The 24,749-nt window shown below is 42.5% G+C and overlaps 1 protein-coding gene across 13 annotated transcripts in view; it reads left to right on the forward strand.

The window, feature by feature from the left end:
* ASAP1 (ArfGAP with SH3 domain, ankyrin repeat and PH domain 1) overlaps positions 1 to 24,749 on the forward strand; it is a 168,346-nt gene that overhangs the window by 37,288 nt on the left and 106,309 nt on the right. For 12 of the 13 annotated variants that reach the window (XM_039335805.1, XM_039335804.1, XM_039335813.1 and 9 more), the window contains 2 exons: positions 221 to 300; positions 24,331 to 24,460. In XM_039335805.1, the coding sequence (XP_039191739.1) occupies positions 242 to 300; positions 24,331 to 24,460 (189 nt within the window). In that variant the 5' untranslated portion in view covers positions 221 to 241. Of the gene's footprint in view, positions 1 to 220; positions 301 to 23,406; positions 23,588 to 24,330; positions 24,461 to 24,749 lie in introns of those variants that run through there. The other variant, XM_039335809.1, reaches the window with a different exon arrangement.

A 24,749-nucleotide genomic window follows, 5' to 3' on the forward strand; every position in this document is an offset into this window, starting at 1 on the left:
TAGTTTTTGTGTCAAATGACTTCATGGCAGTTCCTGGGAGAATTACATCTTGTAACTGTAGATATTGTTCCTGCTTGTTCGAGTATTAAATGAGCCATTGAAAAAAAAAGAGTGCATAGGTGTGCTTAATAATACATATGCCTTTTCCTTGATATATTCTCTTTGATTTTAATTAGCTTGTCCCTCTTTTTTCCTCCCTTCCCCCCTCACATTTTTGTAGGTAATTTTCTTGGGTTGAGACATGAGATCTTCAGCTTCCAGGTTGTCCAGCTTCTCCTCAAGGGATTCATTATGGAATCGGTAAGAAACAGTGTTTTAAGCCAAAATAACAGCTTTATGAGATCTATTGAAGTGCAACATTGCGTTGAAGATGCCTAGCTTCCTGTCTGTTGTTAGGAGTTACAAAATTGTGGCCTTTTCAGAGATGTTTGTGTGATTTTGGAAATTCTGCTCCTGCCTTTGCCCCACTTTTTATGATTTTAATATCTCCTTTTTTTAGAAAAAAATAATCTTGGTCTTTTTTTTTTCATGTTCCACTGGTTGTTTAATGCTTGCTGCTGTCATTGTTAAAACACTAGTCTTGTTTTGATTGAGATAATACAGAATAAGCACAATGACCCACGCACAGAGAAAAGAAACACACACACTCTTAAGCAGCCAATGCCATTTGAACAAAGAAAGACGGGATGCAAATACAGTTTTTTTAAAAAAGAGTGAATTTTTCCTAACCTCTGTAAAAATGGGTATTATATCCATTTAATAAACAGGGAAATAAAGGTTTAAAAACTTGACAATGAGTGAGGTAGACATTCATGGCCCTTTCTTATATACGTAGTCCTTGATTTACAAAGCATCCGTTTAGCAAATGTTCAGAGTTATGACAGCACTGCAAAAGGGTGATTTATGACCAGTTTTATGAATATTGCAGCCTCCCATAGAATTTTGATGTGATCAAAAATTCAGTTGTTTGGCAACCGGCAAATGTTCATGACAGTTTAAGTGTCCCAAGGTCATGTAATCATCATTTGCAATCTTCCCAGCTCACTTCCGACAAGCAAAGTCAATGGGGGGGGAGCCAAATTTCCTTAACAATTGTGTGATTCACTTAATGACTGTAAACATTCGCTTAATAACTGCAGCAAAAAAAAGGTTGTAAAATCAGGCCCAACTTAATGAGCGCCTCGCTTATCAATGAAAGTTCCGGTCTCAATTGTAGTCATAAATTGAGAATTACCTATAGACAATATAGTGTAAAATAAAGTTCTACATTTAGGCAAGAAAAACCAAATGCACAGGTATAGAATAGGTGGTACCTTGCTCAGTAGTAGCAACTGTGAGATGGACTTTGGAGTCCTAGTGGACAATCACTTACATAGGAGCCAGCCGTGTGCTGCAGCTGCCAAAAAAGCCAACACAGTGCTAGGCTGCATTAACAGAGGAATAGAATCAAGATCATGTGAAGTATTAATACCATATTACAATGCCTTGGTAAGGGCACACTTGGAATATTGCACCCAGTTTTGGTCACCACAATGTAAAAAAGATGTTGAGACTCTAGAAAGAGTACAGAGAAGAGCAACAAAGATGATTAGGGGACTGGAGGCTAAAGCATATAAGGAATGGTTGCTGGAATTGGGTATGTCTAGTTTAATGAAGAGAAGGATGAGAGGGGACATGATAGCAGTGTTCCAATATCTCAGGGGCTGCCTCAAAGAAGAGGGAGTCAAACTATTCTCCAAAGCGCCTGAAGGTAGGACAAGAAGCAACGGATGGAAACTAATCAAGGAGAGAAGCAACCTAGAATTAAGGAGAAACTGACAGTTAGAACAATTAACCAATGGTACAACCTGCCTCCAGAAGTGGTGAATACTCCAACACTGGAAGTTTTTAAGAAGAGACTGGACAGCCATTTGTCTGAAATGGTATAGGGTTTCTTGTCTGAGCAAGGGGTTGGACTAGATGACTTCCAAGGTCCCTTCCAACTTTATTATTATTATTATTATTATTATTATTATTATTATTATTATTATTGGAGCAATGAGTTGTGGCACAATTAATATGGCTGTTCTTTCTCCAGAATCTTCCTGAAGGTTTTCTGTATGTGAACATGTAAAGTTTCTCTAGGTAAGCTGTCCAGAATTACCTTGAGGTAGGATGGGCGGTCTATAAATTTTATAAATAAATATATGTGAATAGGGTAAGAAGGAAGACCCTACAGGGGAAGAACAGGATCTGGGACCCATCTGCTTTCGATCATAATGAAAATCCAATACACGTTGGGTGAATAGTATAATAGCATAATAATAATCCGATAGTATCTTTACAGCATTAGTTCTACAGGTAGTCTACAACATTTCATTTAGTGACTCTTCAAAGTTACATCAGCATTGAAAAAAATGACTTATGACCATTTTTCCCACTTACGACTATTGCATCATCCCCATGGTCATGTGATCAAAATTCGGATGTTTGGCAACTGACTCATATTTATGACGGTCACAGTGTTGCAAGCTCATGTGAGCCCTTTTTGTGACTTTCTAACAAGCAAAGCCAGATCCACTTAATAACCATGTCACTAACTTAACCACTGCAGAGATTCACTCAACAAGTGTGGCGCAAAAGATTGTAAAAATGGGGGGGAAATTCACTTAACAAATGTTTCCCTTAGCAACAAAAATTCTGGGGTCAATTGCGGTGGTCTTGCTGCAGAAGTTGATAGGGTATTATATCTGAGAATATTTACTCCCATCTCTAAATTCTGTACGGAATAGCTGCTAATAATACCGCCAGTTAATTTTATGTGGAGTAATTCAGACTATCAAAGCATGGAATCCAAATTAGTTTTGTAGCAACTTCCTTCAATAGGCTGATAATATTATCTGAAGGTTACGGCAAGTGGGAGAAAACTAGATGAAAGCTTCAAAGGTTGGCCTTTCCTTCTTGACTGGGAATTGTGAAAGTTGGAAGCAAGACAGAGGATGGGCTTCAGGTTTAATAAGTATAAGATGCTCGTTTTCACAAGACCATTTGACTGCTGGCAATTTCCAGCTGGCGGCCAAATTTGGCCCTACAGCCAGTGCAACAGTACTACAGAAACCATACTGGAAATATTACAAAGCCCATCCTACATGGCCCCCAGTCAGTACCAATGGACTGGGTTGCCAATGGCAATCATGACGCTGCAACTGTTGTAAATTTATGCCAATTGCCAAGTGCCCAGTTTTTGATTACATGACTTGCAGGGATGCTAAAACGGGTGGAATTTCTAGAGTCGCAAGCACCACTCATTCTATTTTGAACAGTTGTAGTCATTAACTGAGGATTACCTATGTATCTGAATATAACTAAAGATAGAAATTTCTAAGCAATACTGTGAATAATTCACCTGGATGGTTCCAAACGGTCTGGCGACCTTTGGTTATTCCGGCCTTAACACTGTTAAACACATAGCAGGAGTAAAATACATGAGGAAAAGTAGGGCACCAAGTGATCCCTTCTCAATTCTGCACCATGAAGGAAACAATTTGGTGGACAGGGACAATTATTTCCAACACTGCTATGGCTGAAGTGTAATATTCTGTGCTTGCAGCTCTGTGTTGTCTGCAAAGGTAACTTGGAGAAAGCCTGATTGGATCCTGATAGTCCTTGACATATGCTTAGCAACTGTTTGAAGTTATGATATAACTAAAAAGGGGGATTTACTACCTGGATCTGAAATTCCAATGATTGGACCCACCCCACAATCACGTGATCACACTGGGCTCTTAGCAATATGGTTTGCAGCATTCTGTGATCATGTGACCATGTTTTACAATAGTTTTTCTGAAAACCAGCACTTCTGTTTTTTGGCAAAAACCACACCCATAGCGAACCATCAATTTGGTTAATGCCCATGGCATTTGCTTAACAACGGCACCAAAAACATTGTAAAATCAGGCCAGTTATGTGAAGGACCCATTTTACCACTGTTATAACTTACCACTGTAATAGGCAGACTACATAACAGTCGTAATTCAAGGACCACCTGTATATACAAACACATTACATGTGTTTGAATATCTGTAAAGCAGCAAGAATCAATTTGGCCAATATTGGTCAGTGTTCATTTATAGAGATTCAACAAAGCTATGATATCTGATCCACATGAGAGTTATGATTTACCTCTTCCACACCTACAACATTCTCAGGTATAGAAATGCTGTCTAATATCTAACTAACTAAAAAGAGTGCAGAGAAGAGCAACAAAGATGAGCAGGGGACTGGAGGCTAAACCGGATAAAGAACGGTTGCTGGAATTGGGTATGTCTAGCTTAATGAAGAGAAGGACGAGGGGTGACGTGATAGCAGTGTTCCAGTATCTCAGGGGCTGCCGCAGAGAAGAGGGAGTCAAGCTATTCTCCAAAGCACCTGAAGGCAGGACAAGAGGCAATGGATGGAAACTAATCAAGGAGAGAAGAAACCTGGAACTAAGGAGAAACTTCCTGACAGTGAGAATAATTAACCAGTGGAACAACCTGCCTCCAGAAGTTGTGAATGCTCCAACACTAGAAGCTTTTAAGAAGAGACTGGACAGCCATTTGTCTGAAATGGTATAGGGTTTCCTGCCTGAGCAGGGGGCTGGACTAAAAGACCTCCAATGTCCCTTCCAGCTCTATTCTATTCTATTCTATTCTATTCTATTCTATTCTATTCTATTCTATTCTATTCTATTCTATTCCATTCCATTCCATTCCATTCCATTCCATTTTAATGTTTATTCTATTCTATTCTATTCTATTCTATTCTATTCTATTCTATTCTATTCTATTCTATTCTATTCCATTCCATTCCATTCCATTGCATTCTAATGTTTATTCTATTCTATTCTATTCTATTCTATTCTATTCTATTCTATTCTATTCCATTCCATTCCATTCCATTCCATTCCATTGCATTCTAATGTTTATTCTATTCTATTCTATTCTATTCTATTCTATTCTATTCTATTCTATTCCATTCCATTCCATTCCATTCCATTCCATTCTAATGTTTATTCTATTCTATTCTATTCTATTCCATTCCATTCCATTCCATTCCATTCCATTCCATTCCATTCCATTCTCTGAAAATTAAAACCACTCCTGCATGGAATGTGATTTGTGTGAAACCCTGCGGAGAATGTCGTAAGTGTTAAGAAGCGCATCCATTGATTGACCACACACCTCCCTTTCCATGCCAATTTTACAAAACAGAGAAAGGGTTCGGTATCTACATATCTTGTCTACAGTTTGGGTAAATGAAAACATCTGTAAGAAAACAACCAGGTTCAGAGAGCATTCAACAAGCCCCCCTCGTATCTTTTTGTGCTCGTTTCTATGAATGGGAGAATGCCAAAATTGCTCTGCTGGGTATGCTTTATGAGAGCTACGAACAAGGAAATGTGAACATCCAACGTCCTCACACATAAACCAAGAAAGGTGGACAAACTGGAATTGTAACCTCAGTAAATTTATTTATGAGACTTATATACCGCTTTAAGTGCAAGCCCTCTCTAAGAGGTGTACACCAGTAAGCAATTTACATTGCCCCCAACAATCTGGGTCCTCATTTTACCTACCCTGGAAGGATGGAAGGCTGAGTCAACCTTGAGCCGGTGAGATTTGAACCGCTGACCTGCTGAACACAATCAGCTAAAGTGGCCTGCAGTACTGCACTCTAACTGCTGCGCCACCTCGGCTCCAAGTGCTATTTGAAGTAGGATGCCTTAAAACAGTGTTTCCCAAACTTGACAATTTTAAGGCATGTGGACTTCAACTCCCAGAATTCCACAGCCAGCAATGCTGGCTGTGGAATTCTGGGAGTTGAAGTCCACATGCCTTAAAATTGTCAAGTTTGGGAAACACTGCCTTAAAAGCCCAGCAGCAGAGAAGTGTAAAATCAACAATGCTGCCGGTTATGGTGACACCACAAGACTTAACAATTTCTTGACATGCGGGGATACTGAAAGGAAGTTTGTACTGAGGGCTTATCTTAAGTTGACAGTAGGGCGTTGGAGAAGACAAAGGCCTCCCTCAGTCCATCCATTTCCTAATTCTAAAAGATCAGGGTAGCGTACATTTTTCTTCTCTTTATTCTCTTCGGAGGTAGGCTAGGATAACTGAGGGGTTTTTTTTTTGTCATTGAATAGGAAACTCAACATGGGTTTTGTGACCCTGATTCTCATGTTTCCCTCAATCTGATTCCCTCTCCAATCACGTTGGTCTCCACAAATAGCAGATTATCGATAACCAGTCCCAAAGAAAGGAATGGGTTTAGGAAGGCTGTCATAATCAACCCCGGAAATTCCTGCTTAACGGAACACCATCACCGTAGATTTGAAAAGGGATTCAGAAATAGAGGAATACAGGTAGCCCTCGATTTACAACAGTTTATTTAGTGACCATTCAAAGTTACGACGACACTGAAAAAAAATGACATACGACGGTTTTTCACACGTACAACCTTTGCAACCTCCCCATGACCACGTGATCAAAATTCAGACACTTGGCAACTGGTTCACACTTACGACCGTGCAGTGTTCCAAGCTCATCTGATCCTCTTTTGACAAGCAAAATGAATGGGGAAGCCAGATTCACTTAACAACCATATTACTAACCAACTGTGGTGACTCACTTAACAATTGTGGCAAGAAAGGTTGTAAAATGGGGCAAAACTCACTTAACAAATGTCTCACTTAACAGGAGAAATTTTGGGCTCAGTTGTGGCTGTAAGTCGAGGACTACCTGTACCCTTCACTATCAAGTCAAACCTCTGAGGGTAAATCTATCACTCAGCTGTTGGTACTTCTCAGCGGGAGGCTCTTGTGAAAACAGACCATGATCCTGCCTTCATTTTGGAAGAATCAGCTGTTTTCTCTGTAACCACAGTCCAAACTCACCTTAACCCAGTGGTTCTCAACCTTTTTAATGCCGCGACCCCCAACCGGTCATAATTCAAGGACTACTCAACTGGTCGTAAGTCGAGGACTCTTTGTTTCGACTAAACATACCTACCTCTGTTAATGCAGCCCAGCACTGTGTTGGCCTTTTGGCAGCTGCACCACACGGCTGGTTCATATTTAAGTGACTATCCACTAGGACTCCGAGATCCCTCTCACAGTTACTACTATTGAGCAAGGTACCCCCTGACAGTTGCTACAAAACTACAAAACTGATAGTTGCTACAAAGCCATGGGATTAATATTTTGGTATTTTGGACTATTTTAAAACTCAGTTCCTGGGTCAAGGGGAATCTGAGGATCATATGGGAGGATTTAGTGATATGGATTTCTGCCTACTGTCCAGTATCTGACTCCCTTGCCCATAGGTGGTTTAATCTTTAACTAGGCCAGACTAGGATCCTCATTCCCTAGATTTTTTTTTTACATGATTGAAAATGCTAGGGCATATATATAATCATAAGGTCTGGAAGTGACTGCTTTATTATGCTGTTCTCTGCTGCTTTACTATAGCTATTCATAACTTCTGGAATTATTGTTTTCATTAATTTTTCCCTCCGTCTTAAATAAATAATGCAATGCTTTTCACTTCCCGGTAATAAAATGAATTTGCTCAGTGAGAAAAGAGTCTGTGAAGCATAAGTATCAGAATTAAAAACAAAACTGGGAGGGGGCTTAAGGGGAAAATTTAAAAATAAATAGATTAAAATACAGGTAGTCCTTGAGTTACAATCCTTGTTCGTTATAGTTGTAAAACGGGTCAACCATGTGACTGACCTGATGTCACAATCTTTTTTGAGGGTTGTTAACTGAATGCAGCAGTTGGGGGGGGGGGAAGTGCAGTTTTTACGGGAACCCATTGTTTCACTGTGGCACAATTTTGCCAAAAAACAGAAGTGCCAGTTTTCGGCAAAACTGTCGTAAAACACAGTCACGTGACCGAGGGACACCGCAAATGGCTGTACATACAGCTGTGTTGCCAAGTGCCAGAAGTGTGATCATGTGACCACGGGGGGGCATCTTAACTTTGGATCCAGATTGTGAGTCTCCTTTTTTTTTTTTTTGTCTGTTCAGTTGTTAAGCAACTGAAGCTGGCAGAAGCTATGCTAAATTACACTCCTTTGATTCTTCAATAGCTTCAAGTTTTCCAAGAAATTTCAGCCAGGCAGTGGATTTTGATAAGTCGAAGACTATCTGTAATAGTAGTAAGTTTGTGAAATTTTACTTTAGACGCTGATCATATTCCAATATCTCAGGGGTTGCCACAAAGAAGAGTGGGGGGTCAACCTATTCTCCAAAACACCAGAAGGCAGGACAAGAAGCAACGGATGGAAACTGATCAAGGAGAGAAGAGAACCAACCTAGAACTGAGGAGAAATTTCCTGACAGTGAAAACAATTAACCAGTGGAACCACTTGCCTCCAGAAGTTGTGGGTGTTTTTAAGAAGGGACTGGACAACCATTTGTTTGAAATGGTATAGGGCCGGGGTGGTGAACCTATGGTACGGGTGCCAGAGGTGGCACTCAGAGCCCTCTCTGTGGGCACGTGCGCCGTCTTCCCAGTTCTAGGCCTTCAGCTGGGTTTTATAAAACCTTTTTGCTTTAGGCCTCCGCCGCCGTGTGCCAAAAAAAAGAAAGGTTCAATCAATCAATCAATTTCAACTTCTCGCGGGAAAAAAAAGTTCTCGCAAAGTTGGAATTGATTGAACTTTTTAGTCCCACCCAGTCTGGCGTTACCACCAAAGCCATGCCCACACAATGGGCCATGCCCACCTGACACCCGACAATACATAAGTGGGCTTTGGGTTCCAGTTTGGGCACTTGGTCTTTAAAAGCCATGCCTACACAATGGGCCATGCCCACCTGACACCCGACAATACATAAGTGGGCTTTGGGTTCCAGTTTGGGCACTTGGTCTTTAAAAGATTTGCCATCACTGGTATAGTAAAGTGACCAACCGTCCTCCTTTAGGGAGGACAGTCCTCCTTTTATAAGTTTTGTCCTCCCTCAAAAAGTGTCCTCCTTCATGTCCTCCTTTTCGATATTTGAAGACTAATCTGCAGGGCTTATTTTTTTCCCTCATAGAATGCTCAGAATGGCGTTCCAGCACCTTTTTTTGATGGTTTTTTTTTCAACATTTGCATGAACTGTGCTACTCCCACAATTGGCTTTCGAAAGCCAATAGGAATTGCTGCTGAGCGCGCCAAAATACCCGGCTGGCAAACTTTGCACATGCAAGTTATCTGTATTACGGTTGCAATGAATAAAATGTTTCTTTTATTTATGATATTTTTTTCTTCAATTTATTTGTGTCCTCCTTTTCATTGTAAAAAAGTTGGTCACCTTAGGTATAGGGTTTCCTGCCTGAGCAGGGAGTTGGACTAGAAGACCTCTAAGGTTCCCTTCCAACTCTGTTATTCTGTTATTTTGTTATATGGTCAACGATTTCATCCTATTATTGTTAATTTACGCTTGACAATTTTACCAATTGCCAAAGGCCTTTTGCATTGAGGAAGTAGAACCGAAAAGCGATTCAATTCCAGCAATCCCATTATCTCCCTTCTACCCCTGCCAAACACATCTCCTTTTTCTCTCTGGCTCTTTATGCATTTCTGATTTGCTGCATTTTCCGTTTCTTTCCTGAATACAGCAGTTCCAAAGTACAGGCTTTATTGCTTATTGTTCTTGCAAATCTCGAATGCCTTAAATGCCTTTGTTGGTGTAACTTGCTGCGGCATGACAGCTTCCAAACACAAAGGCAAAACTGAATCAGCAAGCAAGTCAGTTTATCATGGGTGGCTCTGGGTTCAGCTTCACTTCAATTTCTGAGGGTTTTTTTCTCCCTCTTCCAGCATTCTTTTGAGACAGATGGTTGAAAGCAGCCTTGGAAATGGGAGATTCACCTGCTAAAAGAATCAACTTTCAGATTTTAATAGCCCTTTAATCTTGCCACTTAAATACAAAACATCAGTTTCCTTTGATACTTTTGAGGGACAGCAGAGAATGCAAAAAGATAATAAAAATGTTTCTTCCGGGACTACACTAGGCGACATTCTTGTGATTCTTCAGTAGCTCTCAGTTCTCCAAGAAATTTCAGTAAGGCAGTGGATTTTGATAAATTCTCTGAAAAGCGTAGAATATAGAACATAGAATCATAAAGTTGGAAGAGACCTTGGGGGTCTTCTAGTCCAACCCCCTGCTCAAGCAGGAGACCCTATATCATTTCAGACTAATGTTTGTCCAGTCTTTTTTTAAAGGCTTCTAGTGATGGAGCACCCACAACTTCTGAAAGCAAGCCATTCCATGGTTGATTGCTCTTACCGTTAGGAAATTTATATTTAGTTCTAGGTTGCTTTTCTCCTTGGTTAGTTTCCATCTATTGTTTCTTGTCTTGCCTTCAGATGCTTTGGAAAATAGTTTGACTTCGTCTTTGTAGGAGCCCCTCAAATTTTGGAACACTGCTATCATGTCTCCCTTAGTCCTTCTTTTCATTAGACTACTAGACATACCCAATTCCTGTAACCTTTCTTTGTATGTTTTAGCTTCCAGTCCCCTAATCATTCTTGTTGCTCTTCAGGCATACAAAAGCATATAATAGTATTAAATACATTGGTGCTCATTTGGGTAGCTTCAGATGCCTACTGCTGATTATTTTTTTTTACTACCGGTAGCACTAAATCTATCTATCTATCTATCTATCTATCTATCTATCTATCTATCCATCCTCCACCCACCCACCCACCCACCCACCCACCCGTCTGTCTGTCTGTCTGTCTGTCTGTCTGTCTATCTATCTATCTACCTATCTACCCACCCACCCACCTACCTACCTATCTATCCACCTAACTACCCACCTATCTATCTATCTATCTATCTATCTATCTATCTATCTATCTATCCATCCTCCACCCACCTACCCACCCACCCACCCATCTATCTATCTATCTATCTATCTATCTATCTATCTATCTATCTATCTATCTATCTATCTACCTATCTACCCACCCACCCACCTACCTACCTACCTATCCACCCACACACACACACCCATCCATCCATCCACCTACCTACCTATCCACCCACCTATCCCTCCATCCATCCATCCATCCATCCATCTACCTACCTACCTATCCACCCGACCCACCCACCCCACCCCACCCACCCACCCACCCACCTATCTATCTATCTATCTATCTATCTATCTATCTATCTATCTATCTATCTATCTATCTGATTTCCTACTTGCATCTCTTTTACTTTAGGCCAGGAGTTCTCAACCTCAACAACTTTAAGTTGTGTGGACTTGAATTCCCAGAATTCATGCTGGCTGGGAAATCAGGGAACTGAAGTTGCTGCCCTAGTCCCCATCCTTCCTTAGTTCCAGCTTTTGTCATCTTTCCAAGTATTCTTTAGCTTTCTTTTTAAATATTTTTTCATCTTCCACTATTGAGTCTTTATCCCAGCAGACATATAGCAAGAAAAACTCCCAGCATTAGTAAGATGTCCTCTATCATGGGAAAACAATAGTTTTCTTTGGCTATCATTCTTTTGTCATATTAATATATCTTTTTTTTCATTCCCATTTACCACTTAAAACTCTAAAATTCACGTCGCAGCTCCAAAAATAGTTTTCTACTGTCTCTGCTTCTAACTGTAAGCCCAAACCTCTGTTTCATCACCTCCTCGTCTACCAACACTTCCCTCTTTCTTACAGATTATAGTTGCCGGTTGATCTTGATATCATATCAACTGGTGTGTCTAAAATGGGCACTTAATGTCAAGGGGAAAAAAGATTTCTCTGTTGTTCATGCATTCAGTATTAGGTGCCCCTGGATATGGTTCCTATAAGCAAGTACCAGCAATGCTTGCTGATAAAAAAAAAAAAATGCTTAAATTGACATGGTACTCTACCACTGTTTATAAAAACTACTAGCAGAATTTGCTATATTAACAGACTCTTTCCCATACAAAAAACATGTGTATGTGCTTCTTTTAAGATTATGTTGGCTGTAACAGAATAACAGAATTGGAAGGGACCTTGGAGGTCTTCTAGTCCAACCCCTTGCTCAAGGAGGAAACCCTATATCATTTCAGACAGATGGTTGTCCAATCTCTGCTTAAAAACCTCCAGCGATGGAGCACCCACAACTTCTGGAAACAAGTTGCTCCACTGATTAATTATTCTAATTGTCAGGAAATTCCTCCTTAGTTCTAGGTTGCTTCTCTCTTTGATTAGTTTCCACCCATTGCTTCTTGTCCTGCCTTCAGCTGCTTTGGAGAACAGCTTGACCCCCCTCTCCTTTGTGGTAACTCTTAGACATTGGAACTCTGCTATCATGTCACCCCTAGTCCTTCTTTTCATTGAACTAGATGTACCTGGTTCCCTCAATGTCACATGTTTTATCCTCCAGCCCCCTAATCATCTTTGTTGCTCTTCTCTGCCCTCTTTCTAGAGTCTCAAAATCTTTTTTATATTGTGGTGACCGAAACTGGATGCAGTATTCCAAGTGTGGTCTTACACCAGGGGTCTTCAAACTTGGCCCTTTTATGACTTGTGGACTTCAACTCCCAGAATTCCTCAACCAGTGTGCCTGGCTGAGGAGTTCTGGAAGTTGAAGTCCACGAGTCATAAAAGGGCCAAATTTAAAGACCCCTGTTTTACCCATTTCTTTGCACTCTCTGAGAACAAAAGAAATAATTATTTCTCCCCTCTGAAATTATTTGCCTTACTTCTTTTTGAAGATACTTTTTTCAAGCAAAGGTAGTCCTCAATTTACAACCATTTGTTTAGCAACCATTAGAAGTTACAATGGTGCTGAGAAAAGTGACTTATGAACCAATCTTCACATTTACAACCATTGCACATCCCCACGGTCATGTTAGAAAATTTGGGTGCTTAGCAACCAGCATGCATTTGACAATGTTTGCAGCGTCCTATTGTCATGTAATCTCCATTTGTGACCTTCCTGACAAAGTTGTGGGAGGGGGGAGAGAGAGACTGTGCATCTCTTGGACAAGACAAGGGGATTTTAATAAATTCCAGTGATGATTCTGGAAAGGCAAAGATATTGATATAAGTACAAAAAGCAGGCTAGTTAGAGCAATAGTCTTCCCTATAATGATGTATGGGTGTGAAAGTTGGACACTAAGAATGGCTGATCAAAGAAGAATTGATGTCTTTGAACTGTGGTGCTAACTAAATTATTGCGGAATACCATAGACAGCCAGAATAACTAACAGAGAAGTGTTAAATCGTATAAAACTAGACACATCACTAGAAGCTAAAATCATAAGACTACGTCTGAATTATTTTGGCCATGTTATGCGTGCAAATTTGTTGGAGAAGTCAATATGCTAGGAATGGTTAGTGGAAAAAGAAGAAGGGGCAAACAAAGGGATAGAATCAAGATCACGTGAAGTGTTAATACCACTTTATAATGCTTTGGTAAGGCCACACTTGGAATACTGCATCCAGTTTTGGTCACCGCAATGTAAAAAAGATGTTGAGTCTCTAGAAAGAGTACAAAGAAGAGCTACAAAGATGATCAGGGGACTGGAGGCTAAAACATATAAGGAATGGTTGCTGGAATTGGGTGTGTCTAGTTTAACGAAGAGAAGGACGAGGGAGGACATGATAGCAGTGTTCCAATATCTCAGGGGCTGCCACATAGAAGAGGGAGTCAAGCTATTCTCCAAAGCACCTGAATGCAGGACAAGAAACAACGGATGGAAACTAACCAAAGAGAGAAGCAACCTAAAACTAAGGAGAAATTTCCTGACAGTTAGAACAATTAATCAGTGGAACAACCTGCCTCCAGAAGCTGTGAACGTTCCAACACTGGAGGTTTTTAAGAAGAGACTGGACAGCCATTTGACTGAAATGGTATAGGGTTTCCTGCGTGAGCAGGGGGTTGGACTAGATGACCTCCAAGGTCCCTTCCAACTTGATGATGATGGTGATGGTGATGAACTTGCTGGCTTGATAACATCAAATCTGATGCAAAGTTGAGCATCCAGCAATTGAAAGAAGCTGTACTTGACAGGGCAGCATGGAGAGCATTAGCCTATAAAGTCGCCAAGTGTTGGACATGACTAAGTGGTTAAAAACAACAGTGATGGTTAGTTTAGCTCCAGCACTAGACAAGCTGATGGGTAGAAAAGCTTGTGGTAAGTGAAAGTTTTTAAAAGTACAGCAAAAACAGTTCCAGTTAGGGAAGAAATAAAAGACAGTGGCCGAAATCAACATGACTGCAACCCCAAAACAAAACAAAATAAAAACTTAGCGAAGATCCAAAAACAATAAAGGACATAACAAAGAAGGTAGATCAAGGGACAGAAGCTCTTTCCAGACATTTATAGGACTGAATTAGCCAGAATTCTTTGCCCCAAGGAACTGTTTTGATGTCATCTGAGAATCTCTGGGTTAAGTAGAGATGAAACCTACGGATGGAAGGAGGACACGGTTATGCAAAACGAGTGTCATCTGCTAATGGCAACAAGGAGTGACCTGCTGGGCAATTGATTTCTTGACCTGTCTGAAATGAAATGGATGGCCTCAGCTGAGTCTAAGTGGGCAAATGAATTAGGCTTTCTTTCTGTAGCCTAGGACTGATGTTAATGAATATTACCACTACCGTCAATTTTTTTTCCCCTCTTCTGAAATGGAATTACCTAACACGACGGGGTCAAAGGGACATTTCAAACAGAGACAGATAAATAATCTCGATATGGGACATGCAGCTGCTTGTCTGTTTCTTTTTTCTACCGCTAAAATAATTCATGATTTGCTGGGCTTGATAGGAGTCAATAAAAGTGGCGCAACCAAGCCCATGTGGGGTTTATCAAGCTTTCCATTTTGATAATTTGCAGATTAAAAAAAAAAGCTGGGCGATCCCAAGGGAAGACTGGAACCTGTTGGTTACAGGCAGTCTTCATCTTAAAACCATTGGTTTAGGGTGGCTGTTCAAAGTTACAATGACACTGGAAAAAAAGGGACCGGTGGTTTTTTTTTTTTTTTCACCTTACAACTGTGACAGCATCTCCATGGTCACAAGATCATGCAGAAAATAAAGATAATTTAAACACCTACAGATACACAAAACGTGGGGTACAAACACCTGAAAATATGTTGTACTCCTAACTCTCCTTTCTAAGCTCTACCCCACCTACAGTGAGTTTAAATTGATCCGAAAAAGCACTTAGTGAATTAGTCACCTGAGATGGAAACTTAACCTGTCTCTCAAGAAAATATTGATATACCAGCATATATAAATGGATTATAGGCATGTTGCTTCTTAACATTAATTATTTTATTATAAGAACAGATTATCACATGGAAATAATACATAACATTAATGTCCTAATTTTACCTATTTTAAATCAAGGTGGAATATTTATACCACACACACATTCCTGTTAGACTTTGTGACGAAGAGTTTAAACAACTTGTTAAACCTTCTGACTATTTAAAACGTTCTGCAACAGAAGCTGCGTATCTTAAATCTTGAGTTATTAGAATAGAATAGAGCTGGAAAGGACCTTGGAGGTCTTCTAGTCTAGCCCCCTCAAGCAGGAGAACCTATACCATCTCAGACTGGTGATTGTCCAGCCTCTTCTTGAAACTTTCCAGTGATGGAGCACCCCCCAATTTCTGGGGGTGATTTTCCAGATGTAGTATAAGGTGGTGCAGGAAGTGTTTTGCAGGAAGTAAGGCAAAAAAGTCAGTATGTCAATTACAAACAGGGTATCAAAGTTTGGTTTTTAATGTATGTTATGATACTTATGAGAAAGGTTGTGGGCTGTGGGCAACCTATTGATTATTTTTGAACCACCTCTGCAAATGCTCCTGATGATGGGAACTTGGGGTAAAATGGACTAGTATTATGAACAGAGTTGAGATTAGTCCAGTTGTCCTCAGTCTGATTTCCTTCTAATGAATTGGGGTTACAACTTCAAATTCCTGGTCATTTTCTAAAAGCAGTAGAGGAAGCCACTTACGACCACAATTAAGCCCACAGTCATTAAGTTGTTGTTGTCACTAAGCAAGGCACCCATGCAAACCCGGCTCGCCCCATTGCAGTCATTATGATGTCTTGGGGGTGGGGGAAGCTTGGGGTCACTGAACAAATGGTCAAAATCTGAGGATTATATAACAGAATAACAGAGTTGGAAGGGACCTTGGAGGTCTTCTAGTCCAACTCTCTGCTCAAGCAAGAGAACCTACACCATTTTGGGCAAATGACTGACCAATCTCTTCTTGAAAACCTCCAGTAATGAAGCAGCCACAACTTCTGGAAGCAACCAGTTCCACTGGTTGATTATTCTCACTGTCAGACAATTTCTCCTTGGTTCTAGGTTGGTTCTCTCCTTCATAAGTTTCCATCCATTGCTTCTTCCCCTGCCTTCAGGTGCTTTGAAAAGTAGGTTGACCCCTTCTTTGTGGCAGGCCCTTAGATATTGGAACACTGCTATCACGTCACCCCTGGCCATTAAACTAGACATACCCAATTCCTGCAACTGTTCTTCATATGTCTTAGCCTCCAGCCCCCTAATCATCTTTATTTCTCTTCTCTGCACTCTTTCTAAAGTCACAACGTCTTTTTTTTTTTAAACATATTGTGGCAGTCTTAATACATGGAGATGAAATGAGCCATATTTTTTTTCAACCTTCACACAAAACCACATACCAATGGTGGACTAAAATGCAATTGCCTCTTTTTGGGCCTGGCAGGTATGCAAAACATAGCCTGTGACAGTTTTATTTCCTGAGGAATTTGGATATGACCTACTTTAACGTCACTGCAGATCAGCCAAGAGCAGCAAACATGGGAGAAGTCAAAAGGAGCACGAATTTAGCTTATAGGAGCTTAAAAGATATATAGGCATTAGTACTGGAGAGACTTGGTAGGGATATGAATGACTGATGACTATGATTTTTTTTGCTGAAATATGAGAACTCAAGATGAAAATAGGCAGCCGGATCATAAAAATATTCAATCTGATGAAAGCTGACAACTATAAACAAAATGATAAAGAAGAAAAGCACAATAATATGGTGTGCTTGGACCACATAATGATGCAGTGAACTACAAACAAGTCAACTAGTTTTTAACCTGTTTGCCTAATAAATCCAACCCTTGTTTATGGTAAATACAGGTAGTCCTTGACTTTCCATCATTCGTTTAGTGACCGTTCAAAGTTACAACAGTACTGAAAAATGTAACCTATGACCATTTTTCACACTTACGACCGTTGCAGCATCCCCACGGTCATGTGATCAGAATTCAGACGCTTGGCAACTGACTCATATTTAAGACTGGTTGCAGTGTTCGTGGGGGTCATGTGATCTCCTTTTACGACCTTCTGACAAGCAAAGTCGGTGAGGAAATCAGGTTCACTTAACAACCATGTTAGTAGCAACCGTAGCGATTCACTTAAGAACTGTGGCAAGAAAGGTCGTAAAGTGGGGCAAAACACACTTAATAAACAGTCCCGCTTAGCAAAGAAATGTTGGACTCAATTGGGCTGGTAAGTCAAGGACTACCTATATTTATAGGCTAAATATGGGCCTATATGGTGTACTGAACTTTAAAAAGGAATTTTAGTTTGGAAAAGAATTATATGAGATCCTCCACAGTTCAAAAAAATATACGTGTCTTCTTGGGACTTGGGTACAACCACGACACACTTACTCAAATCAGTTGAATGCTGAATGATCTCAGTCCCCTCATGCAGAATGCTAGGCTTGTTTACTTTTACACTTAATTGGTTCATTGTTCAGTGTGTTGTGTAAACACAGATAATGGGTAGATTTGGTAACCAAATCAACCATGCTGAGTGGACACAGTGGATGTTTCTCACCATACAACATTCTAGAAGAATAATCATAAGACTATAGCTCCTTTTACCTCAGGAGTCTTCAAACTTGGCCCTTTTATGACTCGTGGCTGGTTTAAGAATGAAGGTCTCCCACCTAAGCATCCTCTATTTTGGTAGGATGAGTTGAGTGAGCTGTTCAGCCCATAGGACAGAAGACATGACGAGGAATGAGATGCCTAAGACTGGGGTGTGATGTGTCTTTTGCTGAAGGATTTTCATTTTCCTGCCCATTGTCCTCCTTTCCTATATTTATCTATTATTTACAGGTAGTCCTCGACTTACAACAGTTCTTTTAGTGACTGTTCAGAGTTACAATGGAAAAGAGTAATAATAATAATAATAATAAAGTTAGAAAGGATCTTGAAGGTCATCTAGTCCAACCCCCTTCTCAGGCAGGAAACTCTATACCAATGGTGGCGAACCTATGGCATAGGTGCCAGAGGCGGCACTCAGAGCCCTCCCTGTGAGCACGTGCGTTATCGCCCCAGTCCTAGGACTTCAGCTGGGTTTTATAAAACCTTTTTGCTTTAGGCCTCCACCGCCGTGTGCAAAAAAAAAGGGTTCAATCAGTCAATTTCAACTTCTCGCGGGAAAAAAAAGATCTTGCAAAGTTGGAATTGATTGATTGAACTTTTTAGTCCCACCCAGTCTGCCCTTACCACTGCAGCCATGCCCACCCAATGGGCCACGCCCACCCAATGAGCCACGCCCACCCAATGGGCCACAACCACCCAGTACTCGGTGATGCATAAGTGGGTTTTGGGTTGCAGTTTGAGCACTTGGTCTCTAAAAGATTCGCCATCACTGCTCTATACCATTTCAGACAAATGACCATCCAGTCTCTTCTTAAAAACTTCCAGTGTTGGAGCATTCACAGCTTTTGGAGGCAGGTTGTTCCACCGATCAATTGTTAATTGTTCTAAGGAAATTCTTCCTTAGTTCTAGATTGCTTCTCTCTTTGATTAGTTTCCATCCGTTGGTTCTTGTCCTGCTTTCAGGCACTTTGGAGAATAGCTTGACTCCCTCTTCTTTGTGGCAGCCCCTGAGATATTGGAACACTGCTATTATGTCCCCCCTCATCCTTCTCTTCGTTAAACTAGACATACCCAATTCCAGAAACCGTTCCTTATATGTTTTAGCCTCCAGTCCCCTAATCATCTTTGTTGCTCTTCTCTGTACTCTTTCTAGAGTCTCAACATCTTTTTTACATCGTGGTGACCAAAACTGGATGCCGTATTCCAAGTGTGGCCTTACCAAGACCTTATAAAGTGGTATTAATACTTCACATGATCTTGATTCTATGGCTTATGACTGTTTTTCACACTTATAACCATTGCAGCATCCCCAGGGTCACATGATCAAAATTCAGACGCTTGGCAATTGATTCATATTTGTGATGGTTGCAGTGTCCCAGGCGGTCATGTGACCTCCTGACGAGCAACGTCAATGAGGAAACCAGATCCAAGTGTTAACAACCGTGTTACTAATTTAATAAGCGCAATGATTGGGTTAACAACTATGACAGGAAAGGTCGTAAAATGGGGCAAAGTTAACAACTGTCTCGCTTAAAAACAGAAATTTTGGGCTCAATTGGGTCCTAAGTCGAGGACTATCTGTATGGGTAACTGCCATGAGGTCAGCTGCATAGTAATTTATTTTAGGACAACGGCTAAACATCTGTATTGTTTGTAACGCTAAAGCTGTATCTGACTTCATACTGGCGAAACAAGGACTATAATTCCATCCCTTTATACTTGCCAAAATAGTAATATTTAGGACAGAACTAAAATAACAGAGCAAGACAAAACTCTTAGCCTCCATCCAGCTCACTGTTCTTTATACTAGCTATGCTGGAGGAGAATTATGAGAGTGGAAACTGAACAGATCCAAAGGTTATTAAGTTAAGACAGAGTTAGTTGGCTACTTTTCAGTTAAGATTTCCCCAAGATCTAGTTACAAACCCCAGAGAATAGGACTAAGCGTGGAATGTTTGAGTTACCGCTCCTCTTGAATTTGTAATTCCAAAATAAGAATATTTGGTGATTCTAAATCCCACTGAAATTTGTGGGATTTCAACAGATCTTTAAATTAGAAAGTATTTGTCATTCTCCAGATTCCAGTCTTAATCATATTTATGAAAGCATAAAGAAGAGATGCCAGAAAATGGGATTAAACCTCCTTTTTGCTTTATTAAATTTGGAATGATTGAGACATACACATTCCCCCCCCCCAAAGCATTAAAATGGGCAGAGAGAGTTAAGTTAACCGAAGGCTATGATGAATATAAAGGGGACTCCTGTAATTGCAGACAGAACAGGAAAAATAAAACCTTCAGCCTTTTCCTTTGCATTCCTGTCCTGCATGTCATTGCTTCACTAATAGTCTGCATGTAAATTAACAGACATTCCAGGGAAATACATTTGATTGAAAATCCACTGGGGAATATAAAGTGAACGATGTGGAAAGCTAAATTGCTCAAGGCAATTTGAGAGACTAAAATAGCAGGGAGGGAAAGAGTTAAGCAATACCACACCTAGTTTGTTTTTTTCCTGATTTGGTTGTAACACAGCTCAATCCTCATGCACTCCTGCCCCACGAACAATATGTTTCATAGATTCATAGGGCAGGAGAAGACCTTGGAGGTCATCTAGTCCAACCCCCTGCCCAGGGCAGAAGTTCGTATAATAACCTGGACAAATAGTTGTCCAATCTTTTCTTGAAAACCTCCAGCAATGGGGCAGCCACAACTCCTGGAGGCAAGTTATTCCATTGGTTAATTGCTTTCACAGTCCAGAAGTTCCTCCTTATTTCTAGGTTGGATCTCCTTTTGAGGAGCTTCCACCCATTGCTTCTTCTCCTGCCTTCAGATGCTACAGAGATTAAGGGTAAGGGTTAGGGTTTATTGCAATGTTTATTCCAAATGGTTGGTGAACAACCATCACTCTGGTTCACATTGTAAAATGACGTTCAACAGATGGTGGGAGTTCATTTTTAACACATACACACTGATTTCACCAGGGGCCAAAGGAATCCACACACACACATACACACAAGCCACATCAAACACTACATTTTCACTAGGTGAAAGAAATATAGGGCAGGCCTCCATCATACCTGTGGTACTAACATGCCTCAGTTATACCCCCCCCCCCTCTGCAGTTTCCCATGAAACTTCACAACTTCATCTTGTGGTCAAGTTCTTAGGTGTACCAGTGTGTTATTCTTCTTTTTCCAATTCTATTGAAAGACAAAACGTGCAAAACCTGTGACATTTTCTCTTAGCTGGAGAGGAGTGATTTGAATCCCGGGCAATCATGCTGACCTTATTTTCTGCTGAACGGGTGTGGTGTCTGCCATATTCTGCCAATTTCGGCATTTCCCTGTCATGCTCCACTGCCTGGCAATTAGAAGTACAGATTCATAAGGTGTGGTCTTGGGGAAAGGATGATGTTACCTAGCGTGGTAGTGAAATGTCTGCAAGAAAACCACCAAGCTCAAGAGAGCACCGAGGACTTCACAATCTTGAGGAAGTGGTGACACACATGATTCCTCCTTTGGGTGATCAATGCTGGATTGGCCCCATTTTTGCAATCTCCTGCAGCAGAGTCAGTCCAACTTTCCAATCCAGTACACCGGCCCCATTTCTCTAAATATTCCTATTTGACTGCTCAGAAGCACCTCAGAAGCTTTTCCATCCCGCAAAGCAAAGCTAATCTGTTTGACTTTTTACCCTTTAAAATTCTTTAAAATTCAGCTGAGGAGATCCAGCTGAGTGCACCCTCTCCTTCCTCCACCCCCAAGCAATAAACAAAGGAACAAGTTTGTAGAGGAAATGTGGGTCAGTCTACTTTTTTAAAAAGAAAGCCTAGTGTGACAAAGGAGAATTAAGTGGTTTGTGGCCTTCCCTCCAAAATTTGCAGCTTTGTTTTAAATTCATGAGGTTCCATCCTGGAGTACCTTTTTGCATGAGTTTCCATGAAGGGGGGACTAGAAGTCACAGTCTCCCAATGTTGGCCTAAACTCACCCAGCCAGCTTTCATGGCTAAGACAGGACTAGAATTCCCAGGCTCCTGGTGAGTGGCCCAAAATCCCCCATCCAGTGTTCATGGCTAAGGTTGAAATAAAACTCAACGTCTCTTGGTGATTAACCCAAAATCACCCAGCCAGCTGTCATGGCTAAGTCAGGACTAGAATTCCCAGACTCCTAGTGAGTGGCCCAAAATCCCCATCCGACTTTCATGGTCAAAGTGGACCTAGAACTCAAGGTTTCTTAATGACTGGCCCAAAGTCACTCACGTCTAAGGCAGAACTAGAACTCCCTGTCTCCCTGCTTTCTAGCCTGATGTCTTAACCCTAGACCAGGGGTAGGCAACCTCGGCTCCTTTATGACTCGTGGACTTCAACTCCCAGAATTCCTGAGCCAGCATGGCTCAACTTGGAAACCTCTCCCTTTCCCCTCAGCATAGCTTGGCTCAGAAGTCTGGGAGTTGAAGTCCACAAGTCATGAAGGAACCATAGTTCCCCCATGCTGGCTCAGGAATTCTGGGAGTTGAAGTCCATGAGTCATAAAAGAGCCGAGGTTGCCTACCCCTGCCCTAGACCAAACTGTCTCTTTCAGATAATTCAGAATTCCTCCAGTCATTGTGTTCTAGAAATTAATCCCTTAACTGAGCCCGACTCCCTAGCCTAGTTTATGCTTGAACTGGACAACCATTTGTCTGAAATGTTACAGGCTCTCCTGCTCGAGCACGGGGTTGGGCTAGAAGACCTCCAAGGTCCCTTCCAACTCTTCTGTTCTTCTGCACTGACCAAGTCCTTCTCCTCTACGCTTGAATATTCCTCTTTCCCAAACAAAAGCAACAAATGGTTTGACCGGGAAAAGCAACACCTTCCCGGTATAGTATTCCTGACGGCTTTTCGCAGAGTCTCTCTTTTTTTTCCCTAAGCAAAGTCCAGTCACACCGGTGACATTTTTCGGTTTGATTCGGAGCCATTTTTGGGATGAACCAAAAATGGGGTTGGCGCGGGCGGGCATGCGCGCGGAGGAGGAGGAGGGGCAGGGGCTGCTGCTGCTGCTGCTGCTGCTGCCGCTGCCCAGCGCGCGCCCGCTCCCTCCTTGCCAGAGTCCCGCCGCACGGGGGAAGGGACGAGGCGCGTGCGCCGGCCACTTCCTTGTTTTCCTCACGTGATGCGGCGGCGAAGCGGGTGGAGGGAGGAGTGGGCGGGGCGGATTGGTAAATCATTCTCCCTCCCCCCCCCGTCTCTCTCTCTCTCTCTCTCTCTCTCTCTCTCTCTCTCTCTCAACAAAAACTCACCGGAGCGCATGCGCTACTGAAAGTCTTGCAGGAGGGCGCGCCTGCGCGTTTACGCCCGCGCTCTTTCTCTCTCTGACCATCGCCCCCATCCTCCGGAGTAGGCGGGGCAGGCGAGCAGGCAAGCACGCGCGTGCGTTCTGCTGCCCCCGCCCGCCCGCTGGCGGAGGAGGCGGCTGCAGCAGGCGGCGCGGGAGCGCGCGCGGAGGGAGGGAGGGAGGGAGGAAGAGGCGCGTCGGTCAGTCGGGCGGACGGACGGGCGGGCGGGCATCCTCGGCGGTCCTGCTCGGGGGATTGCAGCCGGGGTCTCTCTCCTCCGCTGCTGCTGCTGCTGATTTCCCCGCTTGCCTGGTCCCTTCCCCCCCCCCCCGGCTCCAGCTTGGGGGGGCGCAGCGGAGGGGCAGAGGGGTCGCCTGCGCAAGTTAGTAGCTCTGGGGTGAAGGGGAGACCCTCTTGCAGCAGCCCCGCCAAGAGGAGAGTGCTCCGTCCCTTGCAGAGCAGTTTTTTCCCCCAGTTTCCAGGATTGAGGGAGGGGGCGACCCGGGCCAAGAAGGAGAGATGGACTCCCCTATTTTGGGGAAGGGGAGATGCAAAGGGGTTGGTGTGCCCTCTCCGGACTGGAGGAGATTTTGGCGGAGCGCCCCCTCCTCTCCTGGGGAGGCTGCCCACCCCTCTCCTCCCCTTCCCGTTGCTGGGACCAGGAGAGATCCAGTGGCTTTCTGGAACTAGGAGAGATCACTTTGCATTTTTGCAAAAGGGGGGGGGGTGAATGGCTGAACCTGGTACTCGGCTGGCAGCTTGTTAGCAAAGTCTGGGGAGAGATCCTGGGGGGGGATATTTGGGGGTGTGCCTGGGACGCGCCCCCTTTGGTGGATAGGGGCTCTGAGACGACCTGAGCAGCCCTTATTGACTTTGGATGGTGGAAGAAGAGCTGGTCCTGGGGAGACAGACATGGCCCTGGGAGATTCCTCCCCCCAACCCCTAGTTAGTATAATTGCTACCTGGAAGGGCATCCTGCTTCTCCTCTCTTTCTAGCAGGCTCCCACTGCAGTCAGGAGCCCAGCTGATCTCCTCTCCTTGATGCCCTGCCTTGTCTTTAATGCTCTCCCTCTCTTGTCTCCCCTTTCTTCTCCTTGTGGCTTTCCCACTGTCTCCATTGGGCAGGACCATGCCGGACCAGATCACTGTGTCGGAGTTTATTGCTGAGACGACGGAAGATTACAATTCCCCAACGACCTCCAGTTTTACCACCCGGCTACTGAACTGCAGGAACACCATCACGCTGCTAGAAGAGGTACAGTACATGGATGTTTGCCCTCTCCATTTCGGCTGCGGATGCTGCTTTGCGTTCTTCTTCGTGATTGTGACATGTGTGCTGTGGGTGATAAGGGGCTACAGAGCTCCTGCACCCATTGGAAAGGCTGGGAGGCAGGCAAGTCTGCGTGCTCTCCCTGCCATATCCTGCTATTTATTTGGCATTCATGATGACACTAGGGGCAACAGAGGCAAGATTGTTTGTCCATATAATTACGCAGAGGAAATGGTTGTATGGAATGAATGAAGCTTGGTGTATCTTTGGCACA

This window comes from Crotalus tigris, unplaced genomic scaffold (assembly GCF_016545835.1).
Source record: "Crotalus tigris isolate CLP2741 ecotype Arizona unplaced genomic scaffold, ASM1654583v1 scf7180000017661.16357234195:1864864, whole genome shotgun sequence".
In the NCBI taxonomy this organism is placed as follows: domain Eukaryota; kingdom Metazoa; phylum Chordata; class Lepidosauria; order Squamata; family Viperidae; genus Crotalus; species Crotalus tigris.